The sequence below is a fragment of the Eulemur rufifrons genome, chromosome 16 (assembly GCF_041146395.1).
Source record: "Eulemur rufifrons isolate Redbay chromosome 16, OSU_ERuf_1, whole genome shotgun sequence".
NCBI lineage: Eukaryota > Metazoa > Chordata > Mammalia > Primates > Lemuridae > Eulemur > Eulemur rufifrons.
In genome coordinates, this window is record NC_090998.1 from 37,932,889 (window position 1) to 37,958,353 (window position 25,465).

General features: G+C 39.5%; 1 protein-coding gene and 3 non-coding genes across 5 annotated transcripts; all 4 read right to left on the bottom strand.

The window, feature by feature from the left end:
* Positions 1–24,910, bottom strand: KANSL2 (KAT8 regulatory NSL complex subunit 2). Of its 2 annotated transcripts, none has more exons than XM_069489792.1 (9): positions 24,078–24,910; positions 22,787–22,965; positions 22,152–22,266; positions 17,738–17,905; positions 15,777–15,939; positions 14,916–15,012; positions 9,263–9,516; positions 2,928–3,047; positions 1–1,012 (listed from the first exon to the last, which is right to left on the bottom strand). In XM_069489792.1, the coding sequence occupies exons 1-9, from the start codon at positions 24,326–24,328 to the stop codon at positions 881–883; spliced, it is 1,479 nt and encodes a 492-aa protein (XP_069345893.1). In that variant the 5' UTR covers positions 24,329–24,910; the 3' UTR covers positions 1–880. The 2 variants fall into 2 exon arrangements, with proteins under 2 accessions (XP_069345893.1, XP_069345894.1); XM_069489793.1 differs by having other exon boundaries at positions 294–1,012; positions 15,777–15,943; positions 17,742–17,905.
* Positions 1,241–1,377, bottom strand: LOC138397777 (small nucleolar RNA SNORA2/SNORA34 family). The gene has a single exon (XR_011235885.1). It is a non-coding gene; the product is annotated as a small nucleolar RNA SNORA2/SNORA34 family (small nucleolar RNA).
* LOC138397778 (small nucleolar RNA SNORA2/SNORA34 family) lies at positions 3,904–4,041 on the bottom strand. Its single transcript, XR_011235886.1, has one exon. It is a non-coding gene; the product is annotated as a small nucleolar RNA SNORA2/SNORA34 family (small nucleolar RNA).
* On the bottom strand, positions 14,676–14,812 carry LOC138397776 (small nucleolar RNA SNORA2/SNORA34 family). The gene has a single exon (XR_011235884.1). It is a non-coding gene; the product is annotated as a small nucleolar RNA SNORA2/SNORA34 family (small nucleolar RNA).
* Positions 24,911–25,465: the final 555 nt, after the last annotated feature.

Genomic DNA, 25,465 nt, shown 5'->3' on the forward strand with positions numbered 1-25,465 from the left:
TTTAAAACTAGTTGGCTTTAACAAGTCCTTCCCCTTCTCATTTACTTCTTCCAGGTTTTTACCGTATCTTCCAAAACAAAACCAAAACGAGCTACTGAACATTTATTTACTTCCTGGGATGGAATTACTGTGTGTCCCATTTTCCCTTTCCCATCACAGACAGGTCTCTAAAACCCAGAAATGATGACATTCTCAAACACAAACAAAATATGAATCCAATTCAGATAACTATTTTACATTTTTATAACATTTCCTTCAATACTTAATAGAAACTATATACAATAAATTTTTACTGTATCTTACATAAGACAGCCACCACAGAAATTTACACAGGTTAGAAGCAAGATAGGTAATTAAGAAGGGCCCAGTCCTGTGGGCTATTTTCTCAGAGGATAAAAGTCAAAGAGTTTACTGGGGAAAGGGGCTCAGACTACCCAATTAAATGAAGGTGAAGGCAGGCTAAAATGTAGCGCTTTCGATAACCAGACATTAGGGCCATCAATAAATATCTCAAGGGCACTACTCAGAGACAGCTCCCACCTGGCCACCTATGTGGATTCCTATCCATGACTTAGGAAATCCCATTACAAAGATGTCTCTTTCCCCTTAGGCATAGTCCCAAATACTCAATCCCAGAAGCTTTGACAAGAATTACCACTCTTTCTTTCTTGCTCAGAGTGGGAAGAATCCCACGACTTTTGAAAACTAATTGGTCCACTGTCTCAAAATTTGGTTGTATGTTTAACTACAGCACTCAATCCAGAAGAAAAACAAGGTAGTCTGGGTTGCCCCTGTTTAGTGAGAGATGATCAGAGAAACACTTGTTTGAAGAATGAGAAATTTAAATCCATCAAAGTCAGATGGTCTCCAAAACACACTATCAACTGACAGAAGGGGGTTCTGGCTTCCCATTTGCAGTAGCCAATCCACTTTGAGGCAATGGTGCAGAGGCTTTCTCAGAATTTCGAGATCCCTGGGATCTGCACCCATCCCCAGCCATCTGCATCTGGCCCTGTTAAAAGAAATAAAGACACTTTGGTTAGAATTTCATTCATTGTGGTATACAGTATGTATCTGACTTATCAATGCCTATTTACAGTAACAAGAAGAAGAAGACAACAAAAATAAAATAATTCTGGGCAGGTGCACTTCCCCAAACTTAGCTATCCCTGTCTCTTAGAGTCAGAAGTCATTACTTGTAGGATTTCCTAAGGCTCTTCCAATGGGAGGGAGAGCTGTGGATTGTTTCTTCCAAATGAAACAGCCATTCTCTGCTAAGATTCCAGAACAGCCAACAGACCATAGGAAGACAGTCCTTTAGGCCTCTGTTTGAAACCAACAGCTATAGTATAACTGCTGGTCTTCAGTCAGAGCCATTGGTTTTCCATCAAAGGCTGAGAGAAAGAAGTCAAGTCACATTACCAGTCCTTACTTCTACAATGAGAACAATCCCAGTGCTGAATTCTCCCCTAACACATTAACTGCCATGTGAGTTGTATTTAACTCACGGTATTTTGAGCCCGGGGCCTCATGAGGTATATGTAACTCACACATCTCTCTTGACCTTGGGAGCCATGAGAACTATTTTTCAAGTTGCATATAACTCATGCAAGGAAAATATAAAATAAATTTTTCAATAAATTAGAAGAATCATTTTGCTTTCGAAGTTTTTATTCTCTTCTTATAATAAAACACCATGGCCCCAAGGAAAAATTTTTTTTTCTAGCATGTCAGTCAATGTGTTAAAAGGCACAATTTACTGGCCAGGCACGGTGACTAACACCTGTAATTTCAGCACTTTGGGAGGCCAAGGGAGGAGGTGGGGGGATCGCTTGAGCGTAGGAGTTCGAGATCAGCCTGGGCAACATAGCGAGACTCCATCTCTAAAAAAAATTTAAAAATCAGCCAGGTGTGGTGGTGCCCAACTATAGTCCCAGCTACTCTGGAAGCCAAGGTGGGAGGATCACTTGAGCCCAGGAGTTTGGCTATGCAGTGAGCTTTGATTAACACCACTGCACTCTGGCCCAGGCAACAGAGCAAGACTCAATCTCCCTAAAAAATTTTTTAAAAATTTTAAAAAAGGTACAATTGAAGATACCATGTCCCAACCTTTTATTTAAATAAATTGGCCAGCCATGGTGGCTCACACCCATAATCCCAGCTCTTTGGAGGGCTGAGGCTGAGGCAGGAGGATCATTTGGGCCCAGTAGTTCAAGACCTGACGGGGCAAGAACCCCACCTCTACAAAAAAAGAAAGAAAAAAAAAAAAAATTCACTCTTGTCACCCGAGCTAGAGTATAGTGGTGTCACAATAGCTCAAACTCCGGAGGTCAGGCGATCCTTCTGCCTCGATCTCCCAGAGTGCTAGGATTACAGGTGTGAGCTACGTACCCAGCCCCCAAAATTTTTTAGAAACAGCCAGACATAATAGTACATTCCTGCAGTCCTAGCTACTCAAGAGGCTGAGGTAGGAGGATCGCTTGAGCCCAGGAGTTCAAGGCTGCAGTGAACTATGATGGCATAACTGCACTCCAGCCTAGGCAACAAAGCAAGACCCGAATAAAATAAAATTTTAAAAAAGTAAATAAATTTTAAAAGGAAAACAAAAAAGAAAAAGGGAAGGGAAGGCAAAGAAAAGGAAGAATGTCTTACTCTGGGATATGAAGATCAGGGGCCATTAGGTATTCTAAGGGCCAATGTGGAGAATTAGAGCAACAAGGGCATCCAGGAGCAGAGAAGGGCATTTTTAAAAAGTACCCTCCTTATATGGTATATTCACTGAGCAAAAGCCATCTGGGGCAATCTTTATACTCAACTTGTGATGACACCCCTACCCCTACTCCCTGGAGTACATGCTACCCTGCAGGGAACCCTCTGCCTGGCTGGGTCACACGAGGAAAGCCTAGGTGGGATTGTTCTTCACTTGCCAAGATATCCACAGGGCCTTCAGCAATTTCTCTGATTGAATGATCTTCAAGGGTTAATGAAGGATCAAAAAGCAAGGGTGAAGGAGGGCACTGCATACCGTCACCCACAACATCCAAGTCCTAGGAAAAGAAGAGAAAAGTCTATCAGCAATACCAAGGGAATCAATCAGCTACAGGTGGCATATTTTCAGCAAACCTCAAAGCAATTCTCTGCTCCCTCTCTCTCCCCTTGCCTAACCTTTAATCAAAAAAAAGATTTTACCAGAATGTCCAACAAATGAGACAAGATCTAACAGCATTGAGAACTTTTTCTTATTGCCAAGTACAAAACACAGACCAGTACAGTGGCTTAAAAAAGCAAATTCCCAGGAAAATTCATACAGATAGGAGAACGGTAGAGGCTAGGGTAAGGGAAGAGTTACTGTTTAATGACAACAGAGTCTCTATTTGGGCTGACGGAAAAGTTCTGGAAAAGAAAGTGGTAATGGTTGCACAGCATTGTGAATGTTTTTAATACCATTAAGTTGTACACTTAAAAATGGTTAAAATGATAAATTCTGGTACATATATTTTACCATAATAAAAAAAATTAATAAAAACCATATTCCCTCTGAGGCAAACTATAGTCAACATCTAAATTCACCAGTGATGAATTTAAGTATGGACAATGAGCATAAATAAAAATTAAATATTGCTTAAAAACACTGGGCAATATAAGATTGCCTGACTAATGTCCTAACAGCCACAAAACAAGCAAGTGAGTTCAGGAGGGGGATTGCTGCTTGGCCTTTTGGCTAAGATCAAGTGAAACGGTGTAAGGGAGGAGGTGGGAAGGAAAGAGGAAGGATAGAAAAAAAGTTCCTCTGAATAGCTAGGAAATATTCTGGTTAAGTCCCTATCCCCACAGAGTAAGTCCGTGATTCTTAAACCTAACATAGTTCAACTGCTCTGTTAAAAAACAATGACATATTCTAGACTATGTTTCTTCCAAGTGAATTGGCCACTCACACAGCAATATCAAATAGCCAACAGACCACAGGGAAGACATCACTCTTGGCTCCTGTTTGAAACCAACAGCTATAACAGCAAACTACTGGTCTTGATTCAGGGCCTAAGTGATTGCAAAGGCTCAAACAATACATTAAACTAACTTTCATGCCACTGCTTTCTAAATAACTTAGTGCTAAACTCTCCTTCCCAAGAGTTAAAAATATCCAAGGTTTGTACCCCTGTGCCCACTCCACTTTACAAAGGCTCTGTGTTTCTGATAATCTAGCTTTTTGAGAAGCTGAGTTCCATGCATTTAAGTAAGTCGAAGAATTTTCAATCCTTTCCGATTTTATGGTGTGCTAATCATCATCTTCACATTAAGATAAAGAAAAGAACATAATTTAAAATTCTATTAGGCCAGGTGCAGTGGCTCATGCCTGTAATTCCAGCACTTTGGGAGGCCAAGGTGAGAGGATCACTTGAAGCCAGGAATTCGAGACCAGCCTGGGCAACACAGCAAGATCCTATCTCTACAAAAAAAAAGAAGAAGAAGAAGAAAAAGAAACCTACTAGACTTAAAGCTGCTCAATTTAAACAAAAACATAGGAAGGATACAGTTGCTTTACCTACCATCTATTTCAGATGTACTGGAAACTTACTAACCACAGAAACCACTGTTCTCAGACCATTAAGACTGTAAATTCTGTTTTCTGCAATTCTTTTACTACGCACAATTATTATATAAATAATTAGCTTGTCATTTAAGCAGTGAAGCAAAAGGAATTTAAGTCTCAAGATGACAATGGAATAGAAATGTTTTCAAAGGAAAATAGATACAGAAAAGGCTTTTCTCACATAAATGGTGTTTAACAAAAATTAAAATTGGAAAAGGAACCTAAAATAAAGGATCAGCAAAAATTCCTATCATATCAGGAATGTTTAGAGACTAAAGTATCCAGATACAAAGACAGAATCCACATTTCGTTCTTGTATCAAAAACCATTACTGTAGAGACTTCATTGACTTTAAAAAAAAAAAAAAAGAAAAAAAATTATTAAAAAAAAAAAAAACAATCAAAAAATAGAAAGAGAGAACGGGAACTCAAAGTAATAGGATTAAGGTATTAAGCTGCTACCTGCCAATCATCCTTGGATCAAAGCACAGAAAACAGGCAAATATAATATCCAGAATGAAAGGCTACATTTTAATCCATATTAATATCTGATACCTGTCCTCTCTCCCCACTTCCCCTTTCTCCCCCTTCCTAAAAAAAAAATTTTTCTTAATAAAATATCCGATACCTGGTCTTCCCATAAGTTAAGTTACCAGATGTTACCATTAACAAGTTATAGAAACAACAACTAAACACAGGCAATGAGTTAAGACTGCTTGGTGAAACTCACACGATTCAGAAATATTTTTGTAGCAAAATTTTACACTAATTTACACTATAAAATATACCCATAATTTATGGAGGATAAAAATTAATTTCTAAAACTAGATTGTTTCAACATTTTCTGGAGAACTATTACCCCAAAGTATATTTTTTAATAAGCAATGCAATTAAAAAGCACATGAATATGAACATAGTAGATGATCAAGTACTAATAGCTGATTATCATTTTTAAACCTCTATCAACAAAGGCTCTTTTTTTTTGTTCCCTTTCTGAGACAGAGTCTTGCTCTGTCACCCAGGCTAGAGTGCAGTGGCATCATCATAGTTCATTGCAACCTCAAACTCCTGGGCTCATGCAATCCTCCTGCCTCAGCCTTCCTTGTAGCTGGTACTACAGGCATGCGCCACCACGCCCAGCTACCAGCTAATTTTTCTTTTTTTGTAGAGACTGGGTCTTGCTCTTGCTCAGACTAGTCTCATGAGCTCAAGCCATTCTCCTGCCTCAGCCTCCCAAGAGTGCTAGGATTACAGGCGCAAGCTACCGTGCCTAGCCCAACAAAGGCTCATCTTAAAAAGATGGATTTTCAAAAATAAGGTTACTTCTGATGTATTCTTTGAAAAACTCATGTCACAAATAAGGATTAACGAATCTGACAATACATTTTTTTTTTTTTTTGAGACAGAGTCTCACTCTGTTGCCCAGGTTAGAGTGAGTGCCGTGGCGTCAGCCTAGCTCACAGCAACCTCAAACTCCTGAGCTCAAGCGATCCTCCTGTCTCAGCCTCCCAAGTAGCTGGGACTACAGGCATGCACCACCATGCCCGGCTAATTTTTTCTATATATATTTTTAGCTGTCCATATAATTTCTTTCTATTTTTAGTAGAGATGGGGTCTCGCTCTTGCTCAGGCTGGTCTCGAACTCCTGAGCTCAAACGATCCGCCCACCTCGGCCTCCCAGAGTGCTAGAATTACAGGCGTGAGCCACCCTGACAATACATTTTTAAAACTTTTTTAAGATTCCTTAAATATCAGAAAACCTAACATCTCATAATCTCTAATATTTTGTTTACATATCCTCTGAAAAGTGAACAAGTAATATCATTGAACAAACTGCAACACGAATACATTCACAAAGCTGCTTGTGTTACAAAGTTTAAAAAAGATAACACCTGAGTTTTCTTCAAATATAAAGAAGTAGACAAAAATCCATCTTTATTAATCTAGGGCTATCTGTTCATTTATTCTCTTCAATATAACCTCATTAGAAAAGTCTGGGAAGCACTGAAGTATATAACGTCTATTTCTAAGGCTATTTTCTAATTCTCATATTCTATGAATCTATGAAACAGATTATAAAAAACAATTATAATCAAGGTTATAAAATTATATTTTTGTTAGCCAGGTGTGTTTGTGCACACTTGTAGTCCCAGCTACTCAAGAAGCTAAGGTGGGAGGATTGCTTGAGCCTACGAGTTTGAGGCTGCACTGAGTTATGACCAAACCAATGCACTCCAGCCTGAGCAACAGAGTGAGATCCCATCTCAAAAAAAAATTTTATTTTCCTTCTAAATGAAGCAACAAAAATCAAAAATTTGATAAACCCACAGGCAGTATACTACCAACTTTTTTAAAAGGGAGAAATTACAAAAAAATACTAAAACCAGTATATTCTCAATAGCATTTTTTCTTTTTCAGAAATTACTGTCCTGAAATATCTTTCTTAGTGAAAGGGACCCTTGAGGCCACCCAAACCTTGCTTCTACGCTTAGCAAACAATCTTGCAACAACCTATATTGAATTTCCCATTTAGATCTGTCACCTTAATCATGTTATGGTTATATGAAAGACGCCTTCATTATGAAATTTGGAAAATTTATCTGCAGAAAAAATAAGGAAGACCTTTATCCAGAAGACTAAAGATTAAGCGAAAGTGCCAAGAAAGAGATGAAATGCCTCTAATGTCAAATAATAGATCAGTGCTAATTAGGGAAACCAATGAAATCAAAGACGGATTTATGAGACTGGGACCAATTGAGGAAAAAGTTGAAAAAGGCAGGGTGGTGTGCATACTTAGAAGGCGGTAAGAGCAAATACTTGGGAGAGCACTGTTGTTCCAGTCAGTTCACAATAGAATCTGTAACATATCGAAAATGGAAAGAATAGCCAGAGCCTAGTTTAGAGTCATTTCTTGGAGGACATATTAATCTGAAAATAAAATTTTTACCATAGAGCCAAAACAGAAGTTTACACAGTTCAAGAGTTGATACAGGCCAGGCACAGTGGCTCACGCCTATAATCCTAGCACTCTGGGAGGCCGAGGCGGGCAGATTGTTTGCGCTCAGGAGTTCGAGACCAGCCTGAGCAAGAGCAAGAGCAAGACCCCGTCTCTACTAAAAAATAAAAAGAAATTAGCTGGACAACTAAAAATATATAGAAAAAATTAGCCGGGCATGGTGGCACATGCCCGTAGTCCCAACTACTCGGGAAGCTGAGGCAGAAGGATCACTTCAGCCCAAGAGTTTGAGGCTGCTGTGAGCTAGGCTGACGCCACTGCACTCTAGCCAGGGCGAAAGAGCGAGACTCTGCCTCCAAAAAAAAAAAAAGGGTGATATATACAGAAATCAGAATTCATTTATGATTCTAATGAATCGAACTCACCTTGGGGATAGGTACCCAAATCTTTAGGCTACACCAAATCTAACCATCATCTTGCCTTTCCAACTTCCCTTACTTTACAATCTCCATTATCATTCTCTCAGAAAAAGAAATGCTTCTGTGAATTTAAACTTGTAAGTGGTTTTAGAAGTTTTAATATTAAGTCAACAAAATAGAAGAATTTTGCTTTTTAGTCTAAATGAAATTAGTGGTTTGACAAATAAGTCCACTGCTAAGTACAAACACAGAGAGAACTGGAGAACTGAAAATCTGTCCACACAAAAACTTGTCCATGAATATTCATAACATCATATTCCTTACTGGCCAAAAAGTAGAAACAGCACAAATGTCCGTCAACTAATAGATTTAGAATTTTAAAATGTGGTATATCCAAACAATGTAATATTATCCAGTCATAAAAAAGAATGAAGTATTGATACATACTATCACAACATGGATAAACCTTGAAAACATTATGCTAAGTGAAACAAGCCAGACATAAAAGGCCACATATATGATTACATTTATATGTAATGTCCAGAATAGGCAAATTTATGGACAAAAAGTAGATTAATAGTTGCTAGGGGGCCGGGCGCGGTGGCTCACGCCTGTAATCCTAGCACTCTGGGAGGCCGAGGTGGGCGGATCGTTTGAGCTCAAGAGTTCGAGACCAGCCTGAGCAAGAGCGAGACCCCATCTCTACTAAAAATAGAAAGAAATTATATGGACAGCTAAAAATATATATAGAAAAAATTAGCTGGGCATGGTGGTGCATGCCTGTAGTCCCAGCTACTCGGGAGGCTGAGGCAGTAGGATCGCTTGAGCCCAGGAGTTTGAGGTTGCTATGAGCTAGGCTGACGCCACGGCACTCACTCTAGCCGGGGCAACAGAGTGAGACTCTGTCTCAAAAAAAAAAAAAAAAAAAAATAGTTGCTAGGGGATGGGGGCAAAAGAAAATGAGAAATGACTGCTAATTGGTAATAGGTTTCTTTGGGGGATGATGAAACATTCTCAAATTAGATAGTGGTGACAGTTGCATAACTTTGTGAATATACTAAACATCACTAAATCATACGATTTCAAAGGGTAGAATTTATGGTATGTGAATTATCTCTCGAAAAAGGATAAAAAAATAAGGTAGGGCAGAAGTCTCTAAATAAATATGCTAACATACAAATACAATAATACATGTATCACTTCAAAAACTTACAACTCTCCTAACCACAAAAGACTAACCTACCCTCACCATTAATAAATATCAAGGGCCAATCAGAACAGAGCTTCTCTAACTTACATCACTGAACTCCAGAGGTAAACTCTCAGTGGGCTGAAGCTCAGCAGCACTCAAGTACAGATCCATGGGGCCGGCTTCCAGATCGTCTGGCACAGACAGTACCTGCTCCGGCTTATACATCTGAGGAGGCAACTGGAAATGCAGTGGGCAGCAGGGATCCTCAGAGAGGCTTACAGGAACTGGTTTGTTGCAGGGTACCTCTTCAGATCCCTGGCAGCATTTGAAGAGAACCTGATTTGTATCCTGACAAATATCTGTAGAAAAATGGTCAAGGGAAATAAAGCAGGATCTGTTGGAGGTACAAAATACAGGAGAGTTGTCTGCCATGTAAAACTTAAAGTCTGGACTACACGAGATAATTACAGCTACATTTGATACAGAAAACCAAATGCAGTTAGTAATTTTTAAAGTTACTTCTCAAAATAAATGTCAATTACTAGCACCTAATTCTAGCTCTATCAGTAACTTAAAACTTCTCCCCAACCTCTTTTTTAATATCGTGATCATTTAAACTAGACATTAATCCTGTTCTCCCTTATGACAGGGCCTGGGCAAATAGCAGTAACACTCCTAGGCACACACACCTATTAGGAAGAAACATGTCCTGGCAAATGCAAATAGCCTTCAGAAGCCCCTACCAACCCCGTCCAAGAGTCAAGAGATACAATGGGGTTTCTGCTCTGTTAAGCAGACCGGCAAAGTTTGCAAAAACTTTTTGGACTTTGTTTCCAAAGATGATTTACATGTTTAAAGTAGCACCAAATTTGGGGAAACAGAGGTCTACAAATAGTTACTAGGTATCATATCCTGACAAGAACTAAAAATAAATCTCTATTTTTTTTAACGAAAGGGTGGTAGTAACATGAGAGTTCTTTTATGATCCCAAAGAAAAAGATTACTTTGCTTATGGGGGCCCATGAAATAAAAGTACTCCAGGAACACCCCAAGAGCTCTATAACAACTTCTGTTGGCCAGGCGTGGTAGCTCACACCTGTAATCCTAGCACTCTGGGAGGCCAAGGCGGGAGGATCGCTCAAGGTCAGGAGTTCGAGACCAGCCTGAGCAAGAGCGAGACCCCCGTCTCTACTAAAAATAGAAAGAAATGATCTGGACAGCTAAAAATATATATAGAAAAAAATTAGCCGGGCATGGTGGCACATGCCTGTAGTCCCAGCTACTCGGGAGGCTGAGGCAGAAGGATGACTTGAGCCCAGGAGTTTGAGGTTGCTGTGAGCTAGGCTGACACCACAGCACTCTAGCCCAGGGAAAAGAGCGAGACTATGTCTCAAAAAAAAAAAACAACTTCTGTTAAGAGCAGGAGAAAGGGAGTCAATTTCCAAGTTGACAAAGAAAATTCTGTAGGATTAATCAAAATTGAAATCATGATTAGATATAACTCAAGTTCAAGTTAACTTACTCTATAAAAATACATTTTATGCAAATGTGAACATTTCTTAAAATCTTAACTACATGGTTATTTTCCCTAGATTAGCAAACACATCTTTTTTTTTTTTGATACAGGGTATTGCTCTGTCCCCAGACTAGAGTGCCGTGGCCTCATCACAGCTCACTGCAACCTCAAGTTCCTGGGCTCAAGTGATCTTCCTGCCTCAGCCTCCCAAGTAGTAGCTGGAATACAGGCGTTCACCACCATACCTGGCTAATTTTTCTATTTTTTTGTAGAGACAGTCTCATCTTACTCTTGCTCAGGATGGTCTCGAACTCCTGGTCTCAAGCATTCCTTCCACCTCGACCTCCCAAAGTGCTAGGATTACAGGTGTGAGCCACTACACCTGGCCAAACAAATGTTATTTTAAACTTGGGCTTATTTTTAACCAGAAAACATAATTTTCTATAAATCAACTGTACCAGGGTTATGGAATTATGAGTAATTTTTCTCAAAAATTTTAAGGCAATTTTTAAAAATTAAAAAAATCTAGTTTTTTAAACCAAGTAAGTCTTCTTGAATAAAGCTATTTTTTTCTATCCACACTTGGAAAGGGCTAAACTCTAAAAGCAGAGTTTCACAACCATGGCACTACTGACACTGTGGGTCAGGTAATTCTTTGCTGGAAATCAGATGTTTAAGCAGTATATCTGGCTTCTTCCCATTACCTATCAATATCACCCCTATCCCTGAGTTATGACAACCAAAATTTCTCCACACGTTGCCAAATGGAGGACAAAATAGCTCCCAGTTGAGAACCACTACTTTAAAGGAACAGTAGATAACACAGAGTAAACATTTATGGAACAATCAAATGAATAAACATATGAATCTAATGGGAATAATCAGATTTGCACTCTGTATATGCTTAAGAAAATCTAAGCAGTATCTAATGTGCTTATGCAGCCCAATGTTATTTAAGTTATTACTATAATATTTAAAATATTAATCCATTAAATATCTCAACCAGAAACTTTTTTCATGGAATTCAAAGGAATTTCACAAAAGCCTCTTATTTAATATCACAGTATCCTAGAAAAACACTCCCCCAATCATTCTCCACCCCCTTTCCTTTCAGATGGGGACAACAGAGACAAAAAGAAGGGAATGGTTAACCTACAACTAAAGTCTGGGTACTTCACTTTCAGTCCAGTGCTGTCTCCATTAGACCAGAGTAAAGAGTTAACAGGTCACCAATGGCAGTCGTATCTTTCTCTGGGGTAAGGACTTAAGGAAGAAGGGTAAGTGACTTAGGCAACTATGGAGTGGAAAGGAAAGAGCATAAAAAGAAAAAAAATACTTCCCTTCTCTTTTCAAATACATTTCATTTTCAACTTTGCTTTTTAAAAACATATATTTTAATAAATCACTTGAGCATAGTATTATAAAATTCACAGGTTTTGGCAAATATAAAGTTTAATGCCTGAAAATATTCCATGTTATATTGTGCCTTAATTTACTTTTCTCCATCTCTGAGTATTTTAAGGCTATCTCCAGCCAGAATAGTATTTTATGTCAAAACACTGGTCTGCATTTGGTTGTCTTCTTAAAATAATTTCCCAGAGGTAAAATAACCATATCAAAGAATATGAATATTTTCAAACTGGTTTCCAAAAAGCTTATACCAATTTATATTACCACTGGCAACATTTAGAAGGTCCCATTTTACCATGCCCTCACCTAATTTTGAAATTCATTTATTCATAAAAAAATTGCATATCTTAAAATTTACCTTAAATATATGTACAAATATCAAACTTATAGATTTTAAATTTTCCTTGTTTTATTTCCTATTTACAGTTAACCTTTGAACAACACAAGTTTGAAGTGCACAGGTCCACTTGTATGTGGATTTTCTTCTGCCTCTGCCACCCCTAAGACAGCAAGACCAACCCCTCCTCCTCCTCCTCCTATTCAGCATAAATATGACAAGGATGAAGACCTTCATAATGATCTACTTTCATTTATCGAATAGTAAATATATTCTCATATATATATTGAGACAGGGTCTTGCTCTGTTGCCCAGGCTAGATGCAGTGGTGCAATCATAGCTCACTACAGCCTTTACTTCCTGGATTCAAGTGATCTTCCTGCCTCAGCCTCCCAAAGGCATACCCTACCACCCTGAGCTAATTTGTCTTTTTCTTTTTGTAGAGACAGGGGTCTCCCTATATTGCTGAGGCTGGTCTTGAACTCCTATCTCAAGTGATCCTTCTGCCTCAGCATCCAGAGCGGCTAGGATTGTAGATGCAAGCCACTATGCTCTACTCTTATTTTTTTTCTCTAGTTTACTTTAAGAATATAGTATGTAATACATACAACACATAAAATATGTGTTAATCAACTATGTTATCAATAAGGCTTCTGGTCAATACAGGCTATTAGTAGTTAAGTTTTGGGGGCAGGTCAAAAGTTAGATGCAAATCTTCAACTGTATAGAGGTTCAGTACCCCAAACCTCAAGCTGTTCAAGGGTCAACTGTATTTACAGAGAAGATAAACACTTTTCAACTATCTTCCTTTACTATTTTCTTTTAAATCTGTCCATAGATAGCTTTTGCCCAATTATATTTTAAGCATTTATCTTTAAAGTTTCTAATTATTTTGCACAACCATTTTATATATAAAGAACAGTAGGCTGGGTGTGATCGCTCACGCCTGTAATCCTAGCACTCTGGGAGGCCGAAGCGGGTGGATCGTTTGAGCTCAGGAGTTCGAGACCAGCCTAAGCAAGAGCGAGACCCCCGTCTCTACTAAAAATAGAAAGAAATTAGCTGGACAACTAAAAATACATAGAAAAAGTTAGCCAGGTATGGTGACACATGCCTGTAGTCCCAGCTAATCTGGAGGCTGAGGCAGAAGGATCGCTTGAGCCCAGGAGTTTGAGCCATGGCACTCTAGTCTGGGCAACAGAGTGAGACTCTGTCTCAAAAAAAAAAAAAAAAAAAAAAAAAAAGGACAGTAATCCTTTCTCAGACATCTGTTGCAATAATAAATGGGTAAAATATCTAATAGACAAAAACAAAAACAAACAAACAAAAAAAAATCAGCCTCCCTGACCAAGAGGGGGTTCTCCTCTTCCTATTAAAGGAAATACATATTTTCAAATACTGGCATTTCTTCCCAGGCAAATAAAATCTAGCAATTTTATGCCTTTCATATAAAGATCACATTTAAGTACTTTTACTGTGAAATGTAATTTTCTCAATCAATGTCCATAATAAAGATGCACTTTCAGGTCAGGCACAGTGGCTCACGTCTATAATCCTAGCACTCTGGGAGGCCAAGGCAGGAGGACTGCTTGAGTTCGGGAGTTCGAGATCAGCCTGAGCAGGAGTGAGACCCCCGTCTCTACTAAACAGAAAAATTAGCTGGGCGTGGTGGTATGCACCTGTAATCCCAGCTACTCAGGAGGCTGAGGCAGGAGGATTGCTTGAGCCCAGAAGTTTGAGGTTGCTGTGAGCTAGGCTGATGCCAGGGCACTCTAGTCCAGGTAACAGAGTGAGGCTCTATCTCAAAAAAAATAAAAATTAAGAAGATGCACTTTCACAATCCAATAAACAACTCAAAAAAATTTTGAAGCCCAATAGTAAATGTAGTCCTTTAGCAGATTCAAAAGACATTATGATGGTTCAAAGGCAAATTAATCAAAAGGAGAAAAAAAAACTTCTCATTTTTGGAACCAGTAAGCTTCTAATTTGAATAAGTTTAAAATATACAAGTTAGGGCCCTGACCACACAAAACGATAATATTAGAGGGAAGTTCATAGTGTAGAATCATCCTTTCATTTTGGTTGAAAATGCACAGTAATTTTGGGGGGTTATAATTAAGATTTAGCAGCATTACAATTCTAACGAATAACTTTTATCAGGATCTTGAGATAAACATAAATATTTCATGGATATTTTGCAACCCCAGTATCAAGACTACAAATAAATATAAGCCTACATCTATTGCCAATGACTCAGATGTTTCTTTCTAACGAATTGACCATTACATTTCCAAAGTTCTGAAATGGCCAACAGACCATAGAAAGATAATTCTTTAGGCTCCTGTTTGAAACCAACAGCTTCAGCAAACTGCCGGCCTTGATTCAGGGCCAAAGGAAAACAAAATCTTCAATTAGGCAAACTAGCTCAGAGATTCCCACTAGCCCTCAGTCTAACTAGCAAATCAAGCTGGAACAGGTGCCCAGTAAAAAGATACGGGTAAGGCAGTGTCTGGTCATTGGAAGAGACTGATTTGAACAACGAACATCATCCACAAAGGCCAAGCACCTCTGACTGGAACGAGTAGTATGGGCCTAAAATGAAAAAAACAGATAAAACAAACCAACTGACAAAAGAACATATACAATCATGACAATACTTAGTTATAAGCAAAATACATCCTTAAAGGCTAGAAAATTCAACATTTAACAAAAATTGATTCACCAATATTATGCAAAAGAAAAATATTTAAAACCTCATGTATAAAGAACAAGCCAACCTTAATCCCAAATATATCTATCCGTGTTACCAAAGTATGATATAACATAATGATTTTCAAACTAGTTTGTCTTTTAGCAGAACCCTTTTTTAAATTGTACCTTACATGGAGCCTCAACAAATAAAACAGATAAAAATGAAATTAGTCTTATTGAAGCAGAGACCAAGGATTTGAGAAACAAATTTAGGAATGCTCACTAAACTCTTCTTCCTATCAACTTTATTTCCTGACATTCAATTGCTTCTATTCTACCTACCTTCCCATCTTTTAAGACAAGACTACCACACAACTTAGGCTTAACCTGTGCTATTCCTGAACTGAAGAATATCTGAATAAAAAAAAAACATAGAAATCTATCTCAACTACTCAATTTGCAGATGATAATGTTGAAGCATACAGCTAGTCTGTAGGGCATTGAGACTAGAACCCTATGTCTCCTGACTTCCAGGTAGGCGCTTTCACTATAACCCAAGGGCAATTAAGTCAGATTTCAGAGCCAGGACTGGATACTGTTTTGATAATTACCCTAACTGTAAATAAAGTGAATGTATATATCTTAGAGGTATATACATAAATTACCTGTTGGGCGGCACCGTCTGTGGCCAGCATTCTGCGTTCCTTCAACTGCCTGTGTAGTAAGGCTTCCACTCCATAGCGCTGGCGGTATCGCCGGAGACACTTTAATCGCTTCAAGTTTTCTCGTTCTTTGGCCAAAAGTCCCTCTGGGCCCGTCAGGAGACTACTACCTAGAGAGTTACAAGAGTCAAGATGTTATCTGCCAACGAACCCATCAAGGCTGCTTCTCCAAATCAACAAGTAAACAAGGAAATCTTCGGCTATAAGATAGGCAGTTTCAAAAGCACATTCTCCTTCAATCTAGGTACCAGGACAGAAATAAATCTAATGACAGTAATGCATTACATAACCTTTCAGTCAATGATAGATCCCTGTGCTGTGGTGAGCAGGCCTACACAAACCTACTGCCAAAGTCTGAGGAAGCTGAGAAGCCAAAGAGGCTGGAAAATCCAGTTTCTCAGAAAGAAAATTTAATAGGGACTTATAAACAGAAGCCATGTCTCCAGCAGCACAAGATGATGGATCCCTGCACCTCCCCGCCCCAGGGCTTATATAACACAGGGAAGGAATGGGTAGGAAAACTGAAGCTGACCCCTCAGAGAAAGGCAAGAATGCTATGTGAATCTGCCTAGGGGCAGGATTTATGGTCAAGGCTGTTTGACCTAAGGGCAGGATTTACATGGTAACAGCAAATAAGGCAGAAATCCTAAGAGGCATCCCCAGAACATGGGTTAATGAGAAGTCAACACGGCAGATTGCATCCAAGATGGAGCTGCTTTAGCCTCCACAACTCCATATACAATGATGGTCCCTTAAGATTATAATGGAGCTGAAAAGTTCCTATTGCCTAGTGACATCCTAGTGCAACATATTACTCTCGCATTTGTGGTTATGCTGGTGAACAAATCTACAGTGCTGCCATTCATATAAAAGTATAGCATATACAACTATGTACAGTACATAATACTTGGTAATGGTAATAAACAAGTATGTTACTGCTTTATGTATTTATTATGCTATACTTTTTATTATTAGAGTGTACTCCTCCTTACTAAAAAAAAAGTTAACTATAAAATAGCTTCAGGCAGTTCCTTCAGGAGGTATTTCAGAAGGCAGTGTTATCTTAGGAGATGACAGTTTCATGTGTGTTACTAACCCTGAAGCCCTTACAATAGGGCAAGATGTGGAAATGGAAGACATTGATATTGATGATCCTGACTCTGTGTACAACTAGTCTAATGTGTGTGTCTGTGTCTTAGTTTTTAACAAAAAACTTTAAAAAGTAAAAAATATTAGAAAATTTTTAAATAGAAAAAAGCTTACAGAACAAGGACATAAAAATAGTTTTGTAAAGCTGTACAATGTGTACAGCTTGTTTTAAGCTAAGTGTTACTACAAAAGAGCCAAGAAGTTAAAAAAAAATTTAAAATATAAAAGTTACAGTAAACTAAGGGTAATTTATTATTGAAGAAAAGTTTTTTTATAAATTTAGTGGAGCCTAAATGTACAGTGTTTATAAAGTCTACAGTAGTACTGTCCTGGGCCTTCACATTCACTCACCACTCAACTGACCAACTCAGGGCAACTGCTAGTCCTGCAAGGTCCATTCATGCTAAGTGCCCTATACAGGTGGTATCATTTTTTCTACCCTTTATACTATATTGTAACTGTACCTTTTCTATGTTTACACATACAAATACTTACTGTTGTATTAACAACTGCCCCCAGCATTCAGTATGGTAACATGCTGTACAAGTTTATAGCCTAGAAGCAACAGGCTACCCCACATAACCTAGGTGTGTAGTAGACTATACCATCTAGGTTTGTGTAAGTATACTCTTTGAGGTTCAAACATTGACAAAATCACCTAATAACGCACATATCCCTATCATTAAGCAACACATGACTGTACTACCAAAGTCACATGTTGAACCCACAATAATTTGTTGGAACTGTCATATAACTTGCCTAGAGCTTCATGTTCCACTTTGCGATTATGTAAGTACCGGCGCTTCTTCTCCTTGAGCAGATGCTGAAGTCGTTTAAACTGATCAATGTACAAAGATTGCAAACGAATTAGCTTCTCACGCATAATCAGAGCCACTTCTTCTGCTGTGTAGACACCAGCATGTCTGGAAAAAGAGAATTCAGCAAAACATAAGAAAACACAATACTAATAAAAATCCAAGCTTCAAAGTAGAAAAGGGTGAACAGTAGAAGAGGGTAGTAAGATTAGACTTAGTTTGTTATTTAACAAGTAGTCAGCCTGAGACAATGACCTTATTAGACAGGAATGTTTTCACAGAACATTTTATTATTCAAGTTATTAAATAACAAAACAAAAAAACCTCCAAAGAAAGGATACTAATCTGCAAGCTCACAAAATGGAGGAAGGAACATTTCATTATTTTTCCCAGTTATTTATTTGTACTATGTTTAAAAGAAGTGAAGATATGGAACACCCTAAATTTTTATTAAATCTATATTCTTATTCCTCTTAAATGACTTAATATGGAATCATCACTTACCAGTCAGGACAGCTTTAAAGTGTTCAATTTATAACATGTGTCTTAATATATTCTAATTAAAGCACAAAAGACTAACATCAAGTTGATTAAAACTTGTAATTTTGGGGCCGGGCGCAGTGGCCCACGCCTGTAATCCTAGCACTCTGGGAGGCCAAGGCGGGTGGATCACTCGAGGTCAGGAGTTCAAGACCAGCCTGAGCAAGAGCAAGACCCCGTCTCTACTAAAAAAAAAAAAAAATAGAAAGAAATTATCTGGCCAACTAAAAATATATATAGAAAAAAAATTTTTTTTTTAAATTGTAATTTTTTAAAAAATACATTACTGGCCAGGCACGGTGGCTCACATCCATAATCTGAGCACTCTGGGAGGCCAAAGTGGGAGGACCCCTTGAGGTCAGAAGTTCGAGACCAGCCTGAGCAAGAGCAAGACCCCATCCTCTACTAAAAAAATAGAAAAAATTAGCCAGGCATGGTGGCATATGCCTGTGTAGTCCCAGCGACTCGGGAGGCTGAGGCAGGAGGATTGCTTGAGCCCAGGAGTTTGAGGTTGCTGTGAGCTAGGCTGATACCACGGCACTCTAGCCCAGGCAACAGAGGGAGACTCTGTCTCAAAAAAAAAAAAAAAAAAAAGAGTAACCTTATATTCCACTAAATAGTGTCTCTTATTAAAAAGAGCATTCTCCTAAATTTCTTTATTTTGAAAACAATGAGGAAGATTCAACAGCCTGAAATGACCTTCACCAAAACAAGTTTTGGGTGTTTATAGAGATCATATGACAAAATTTACTTTTTAAAAAGAGAAACAAAACTTTAACACTACCACTAAAACTTCACAAATGTTGGAGGTTATAAACAAGCTTTTAAAGATTACTTTTTACAAAGCAATTAAGTACATGGTTACTTTGAGGGAAACCACAAGTACAAGAGGCTAAAAAAACCCACGCCAATAATATTCTAGTTAGGATAAAGTCTAGTAACATCATAATACAAAAAGTGCCCTTTCTGCAACAAGCAAGTGAAGATAAATGCAGTTAAACTGTCAAATAATTATTAAATACAACAAGACAGTAATGTATAATCATATTAAATATTATAAGGAAACATTTAACAACTCTATATGCCGAAAAATGCACATATTTAGTGGGCCTCAAGTTTTTTTTTGAATAATCTCATTGGCCATACATTTAATTACATAATAGGCATATCTGGGGCTTTATTGTCCCTTTGAATATGTTTCTTCTAGATCGACATCAACTGCCTAGTCCTTCAGCACTTGTATTTCTCATAAAATTAACTCGTATTTTATTTATACAGCAGTCTTATGAGTTAGATTAGCATGAATGTGTCCCTTAGAGATTGATCCACTCTAGATTACTACCAACAAAATCAAGTTTCTGGACTTTCAAAGCTGAAGATTACTACTGACAAAATCAAGTTTCTGGACCTTCAAAGCTGAGTGTTTATCACACAACAAAACACTCACGTTGTGACCCTACAGAACACACATCTCTTCAAAGCAGCAAGTTTAGCCACCTAGAACCACAAGGGAGAAAAAAGAATGAATATGTCTGGTATAAGTTACTACTGCTAGAAAACAAACCTTCCCTTTCAAACTACCTCCATGAGCTTTCTAAACTAGTAATTCCTGAAAACTGACTACACTGAGATCACTCAAGAGCAATCGATGAAAATAAATAAATAAACAAACAAATAAAGAGAAATCGATGAATTAGTCTACTCAGAAAATGTAACCCCAGACTATGGTCATACCACACTGAACACACCCAATCTCCTCTGATTGGGTGCCTAGGCAGGGTAAGCAGGGTAAGCAGGGTAAGGCCTGGTTAGTACTCCAGTAGGAGAAAAGGTAACCTCAAATGACTTCTTATAAACCACAGAATCCAAAGTAATGAAAAAAATACTATTCCAAGAATGAAAGCCCAAAAGTCAAGGCCAGAAATTCATTACCCCTGCCACTATCTACAGTACTTCTACATAAACTATTAGGAAGTAGTATGAGACAGAAGTCAGCAAGCAAAATTTTAAGAAACCAAAACTAGGCCAGACACAGTGGCTCACAACTATAATCCCAGCACATCCTAACACTTTGGGAGGCTGAGGATGGAGTATCACTTGAGGCCAGGAGTTCGAGATCAGCCTGAGCAACAGTCTCTACAAAGAATTTAAAAATTAGCCAGGGGGTTGTTCATAAAATAACATAAAATAAAATAAAAATTAGCCAGATCTGGTGGTACACGCCTATAGGCTTAGTTACTTGGGAAGCTGAGGTGGGAGGATCATTTGAACCCAGGAGTTCGAGGCTGCATGAGCTAGGATGATGCCACTGCACCGTAGCCTAGGAGACAGAGCAAGACCCTGTCACTGGGGGGGGGGGGGGGGGGGGAACTAAACTCAAAACCATGAGATATAGAAATGTGAGACTTTGAGGCCGGGCGCGGTGGCTCACGCCTGTAATCCTAGCACTCTGGGAGGCCGAGGCGGGTGGATCACTCAAGGTCAGGAGTTCGAGACCAGCCTGAGCAAGAGCGAGACCCTGTCTCTACTAAAAATAGAAAGAAATTATCTGGCCAACTAAAATATATATAGAAAAAGTTAGCCGGGCATGGTGGCACATGCCTGTAGTCCCAGCTACCCGGGAGGCTGAGGCAGTAGGATCGCTTAAGCCCAGGAGTTTGAGGTTGCTGTGAGCTAGGCTGACGCCACGGCACTCTAGCCTGGGCAACAAAGCGAGACTCTGTCTCAAAAAAAAAAAAAAAAAAAGAAATGTGAGACTTTGGAATGACAATGTTTTTATGTTTCTACAACTTCTAAGGTGAGCATGGGTTAAGTGAAGAGCAGAACCTTAGTAAGATGTAATTAGGATGATTACTCACTTCTGGGTTTCTAAATCAGTTTTTCTTAGGTGAGACTTTGGTTTCATGAAAAATACCTTTTATTTTTCTTTAAAAAATTCACAAAGACACTCTGGGAGGCCGAGGCGGGTGGATCGTTTGAGCTCAGGAGTTCAAGACCAGCCTGAGCAAGAGCGAGACCCCGTCTCTACTAAAAATAGAAAGAAATTATATGGACAACTAAAAACATATACAGAAAAAATTAGCCGGGCATGGTGGCGCATGCCTGTAGTCCCAGCTACTCGGGAGGCTGAGGCAGGAGGATCGCTTGAGCCCAGGAGTTTGAGGTTGCTGTGAGCGAGGCTGACGCCACGGCACTCTAGCCTGGGCAACAGAGTGAGACGCTGTCTCAAAAAAAAAAAAAAAAAAAAATTCACAAAGAAACGATAAATGTTTAAGGTGATGGATATAATAACTACCCTGATTTCATCATTTCACAATGTGTACATGTGTCAAAACATTTTGTACCCCATAAATATGTACAATTGTAAACTAAAAATAAAACTTTAAGAAAATCCATAAACACGGAATTCTGCAAAATAAATAGTTATTCAAGTACAATCACCTCATTATTCCTGAGTTTTAGGCCAACACCTACTCACATCCATTTTCTCTTCTCTAACCGGTCTGAGCATTTTTCAACTTATCTCCCACATTCCCATGTCCAAATGTCCTATTTTCTCCCCTACACTTTGGCACGTGTAGAATTTGGTGGTCATAATTTTTCCAAATTATAAGGCTTCTAAAAAAGAATCAAATCCTGCTTTGAAGCAAGATGACAATGAACCATCGTGATATACAATAGCTGTTACTGGTCACAAATAGTTATCTTTGACCCTCCTAAATTACTGATCTATTAACAGCATAGCATGCAGCACTATATTCCATATACTAACTACATAAAATATTCAAAAGCCTTATGTGGAGTTACAACTTACTTTAGGGGATCTTCTTGATCACTGTCTATGCTATCAGCTTCACTGTCAGGGTCACCTCTCCAAGTCTGATCCACAGTAATGGGTTCCTGCTCCCCATCACTCCAGCTGTCTTCATCTGAGGCAAGGAAGGGAGAGCAGCCATTAAGACTTCCCACCTCTGTAACTCCACCACACCAAACTAGATTACTTAACATATTAATTCAAACCTTAAAATAAAATAAAATAAAAAAAAAAAAAAAACAACTTAGTACGAAGGCACTGGCAAATAAAAACGCTTAAAATACAACCCAGGTGAGATTATTTACAATATAAATGAGTTAACCACGCCCTCTCAAAGGGACAGAAAAGCCAATTTAAAAATAATTGTTTCCTGAAATTACTTTACCTAACAAAGCTGTTAAGCACAAAAACAGCAATGAAGGAAAATGTCACCCACTCGGGGGAGTAAACCTAAACAAATACTACTTCAAATTCAAAAGAATTGGTAAACAACATAGCAATCCTGGAATGCTCACTGAAGTCCCAATGAATAAAAAATAACATTGCCAAATATATTCAAGGTACTGTACTAAACTAAACTAAGTTCTTTCTTAACCTTTGTCCTTCTTTTTCATTCTAGGAGAGAAGACCCTTACCCAGTATTCGGCTGGCTTCACTGCGGCTACTTTCTGGAGTCTGAGACCCCAGCTCTGTCTTAGCATAAGAGCTCAGCTGGCACAAGAGAGTTTCACCCATAGGCCCTGGGTTGGTCTTCTTCATTTGAGCATGAAGTGCCAGGGCATTCCTACGGGCATGTTCAGCACAGAAGGACACCCTAAAGAAACAAAACATTAACAGTTATAGGTCCCTTCTTGAAAGGGTTCAGTGATTTCCTTAGTCCCAAATCTTTAGATCATTTTTAGCAAATTAAAATGCCTATTATATTCATTTCTAAACAGGCCAGTTTAGTCGAAGGAATTTAACTGGCCCAAGGTCAACTCATTTGATGTTACTAAAGGGAAATGCAGGCAGCATTATCCAGTACTCCACCAAACAAAACATTCCAACTATAAAAATGTTGACATCATCTCATAAATCGTGCACACTTTCATCTTTCAAAAACGGCTCTGGAAGGCTACTCAACATTTTAATATCAATCCACTGTAGGTAATAAGATATGCGACACAATTTTAAAACTACAAGATATTATCTAGTCATTACGTTTTTGGATGGATATCTTTGTATACATGATGAAAGCTATGAAGCCTCTTCTAGAAGAATACACACATACACAATTTTGCATGTTATTTAACAAAGTTCACGTACAGCCAAAAGAGCCATGCATTAAGAATAATTTAGAATATCCCTGGCTGGGCGCAGTGGCTCACGCCTGTAATCCCAGCACTTAGGAGGCCAAGGCAGGAGGATAGCTCGAGGTGCTCAAGGTCAGGAGTTCAAGACCAGCCTAAGCAAGAGCAAGACCCTGTCTCTACTAAAAAATAGAAAGAAATCAACCGGACAACTGAAAATATATAGAAAAAATTAGCCGGGCTTGTTGGCACATGCCTGTAGTCCCAGCTACTCGGGAGGCTGAGGCAGAAGGATTGCTTGAGCCCAAGAGTTTGAGGTTGCTGTGAGCTAGGCTGATGCCACGGTACTCTAGCCGGGGAACAGAGTAAGACTTTGTCTCAAAAAAAAAAAAAAAAAAAAAAAACCTTCATTTTACAGCTAAGGAAAAAAATCCAAAGAGAGGAACTAAGTGATCCAACTAAGTGTCCTTCCAATTTTCACCATTTCAATGTTTTTTTTTTTTTATTTTCAAAAGATATATCCATAACCCCAATTTCAAAAGCACATGACCTAAAACTCGGCAGCTATGCTCAAGCCCACATCATATCACATCCTACTCTCACTTTAAGACACACATATCTTTATACGTATACATACCCATCTTTCTTCTCTGGCTTTGGGGCAGCACTGGGACATCTTTTTCCATTCTTCGTCGATATATAACTACACTGCTTGAAGGGTGCATTCTTGTCTTCAAGGATATGCTTAATGCAAAACTCCTGCCCCTCGAGACGAGGTTGAGAGCATGGGCGATGAGTGAAGGAACACGACAGGGGCTCCTGAGATCTGGACACTGGGGTGATCCTCCCCCGATTGGTTGGCAAGACGTGAATCCGAATCCTGTTCATACCAAAACCTGCAGAGTCAAACGAAAGATCAAAAAGCCCTTACCCTTCCCGAAAATTCCCGCTCTACAATATCCAGAGAGATCGCAGGCAGTTTCTACAGGACCGGCAGAAATGGGCCCCGCAGGGTACGCTCCGTAACTCCTCACCGCCCTCCCCCAAGTCTTCACAGGCATTTTTGTGACTCTTCCTCCCCTTAACTTCTCCCATCCGGCCCGGAAGATACGTTCAAAGTATCTTCAGGACTCACACGACAGCCGCACGAGCGGAAGCTACAGCGCCTGCCCCACGAGGCGCCCACGCCGCGGCACCGCGCCCCGCCCCCGCCTCCCTGCACACCGCCTTTGTCCCGTCCCGCCTCAGAGATCACGAATGGGCCGGGCCAAGCCTCGGCTGCCCGTGCGAACGCCATTTTGTCCTAAGGCTCCGGTCACCGGAGAACCTGCCTCCTGGGAGCCCGTAGGAAGGAGATTCATTCCGACACTGTTTGAGGCGAAGTAGCAGCTCCGAGCCGACAGAAAAAGCGAAGCAGCAGCCTAACCGCAAGGCCTAAGAGCACGCAGCACCGCCATCTTACCTCCGGCGCCGAGCTCTACCGCGCCAGCCGCTCTTAACTTGGCCCTGCTCCTTTCCGCGCTCCTAACTGCTGATTGGCTACTGCTCCGATGACGCTGTGTCGCCATTGGCCGAGGCCTGCCACCTATCATGTCTGGGAAGGCGGAGCTCTGAGAAAATGCGCGGCTCGGGTGGCTATGACGAACTGTCTGTCAGCAACTCTTGCCTGCAGGAGAGTGAGCCCAGAAGCCCGGCGCGGGGCGGGCTGCTGCGTGGGTCGCCGGCTCAGATATTTTCCATCTCACAGCGTGGCTCATTTTCAGGTCGCTTTTGGACCCCGGGTCTGTAGTCCTGGGCTGCTGCTCTCTTACCACTCATACATAGAGGCTAAAGAATCACTGTCCATTTGACTCTTTTATGAACAGTTTAATACATTTACTGAACATTTGATGGAGCGCATCCTGAGATATTTTTGGGGTGTGCACTATGATTAACGTAATGGGGAATTACATGTATAAATCATTTAATTTTTCACAGCAACCCTAAGAGGTAGAAACAATTATTACTTCCATTTTACAGAGAAGA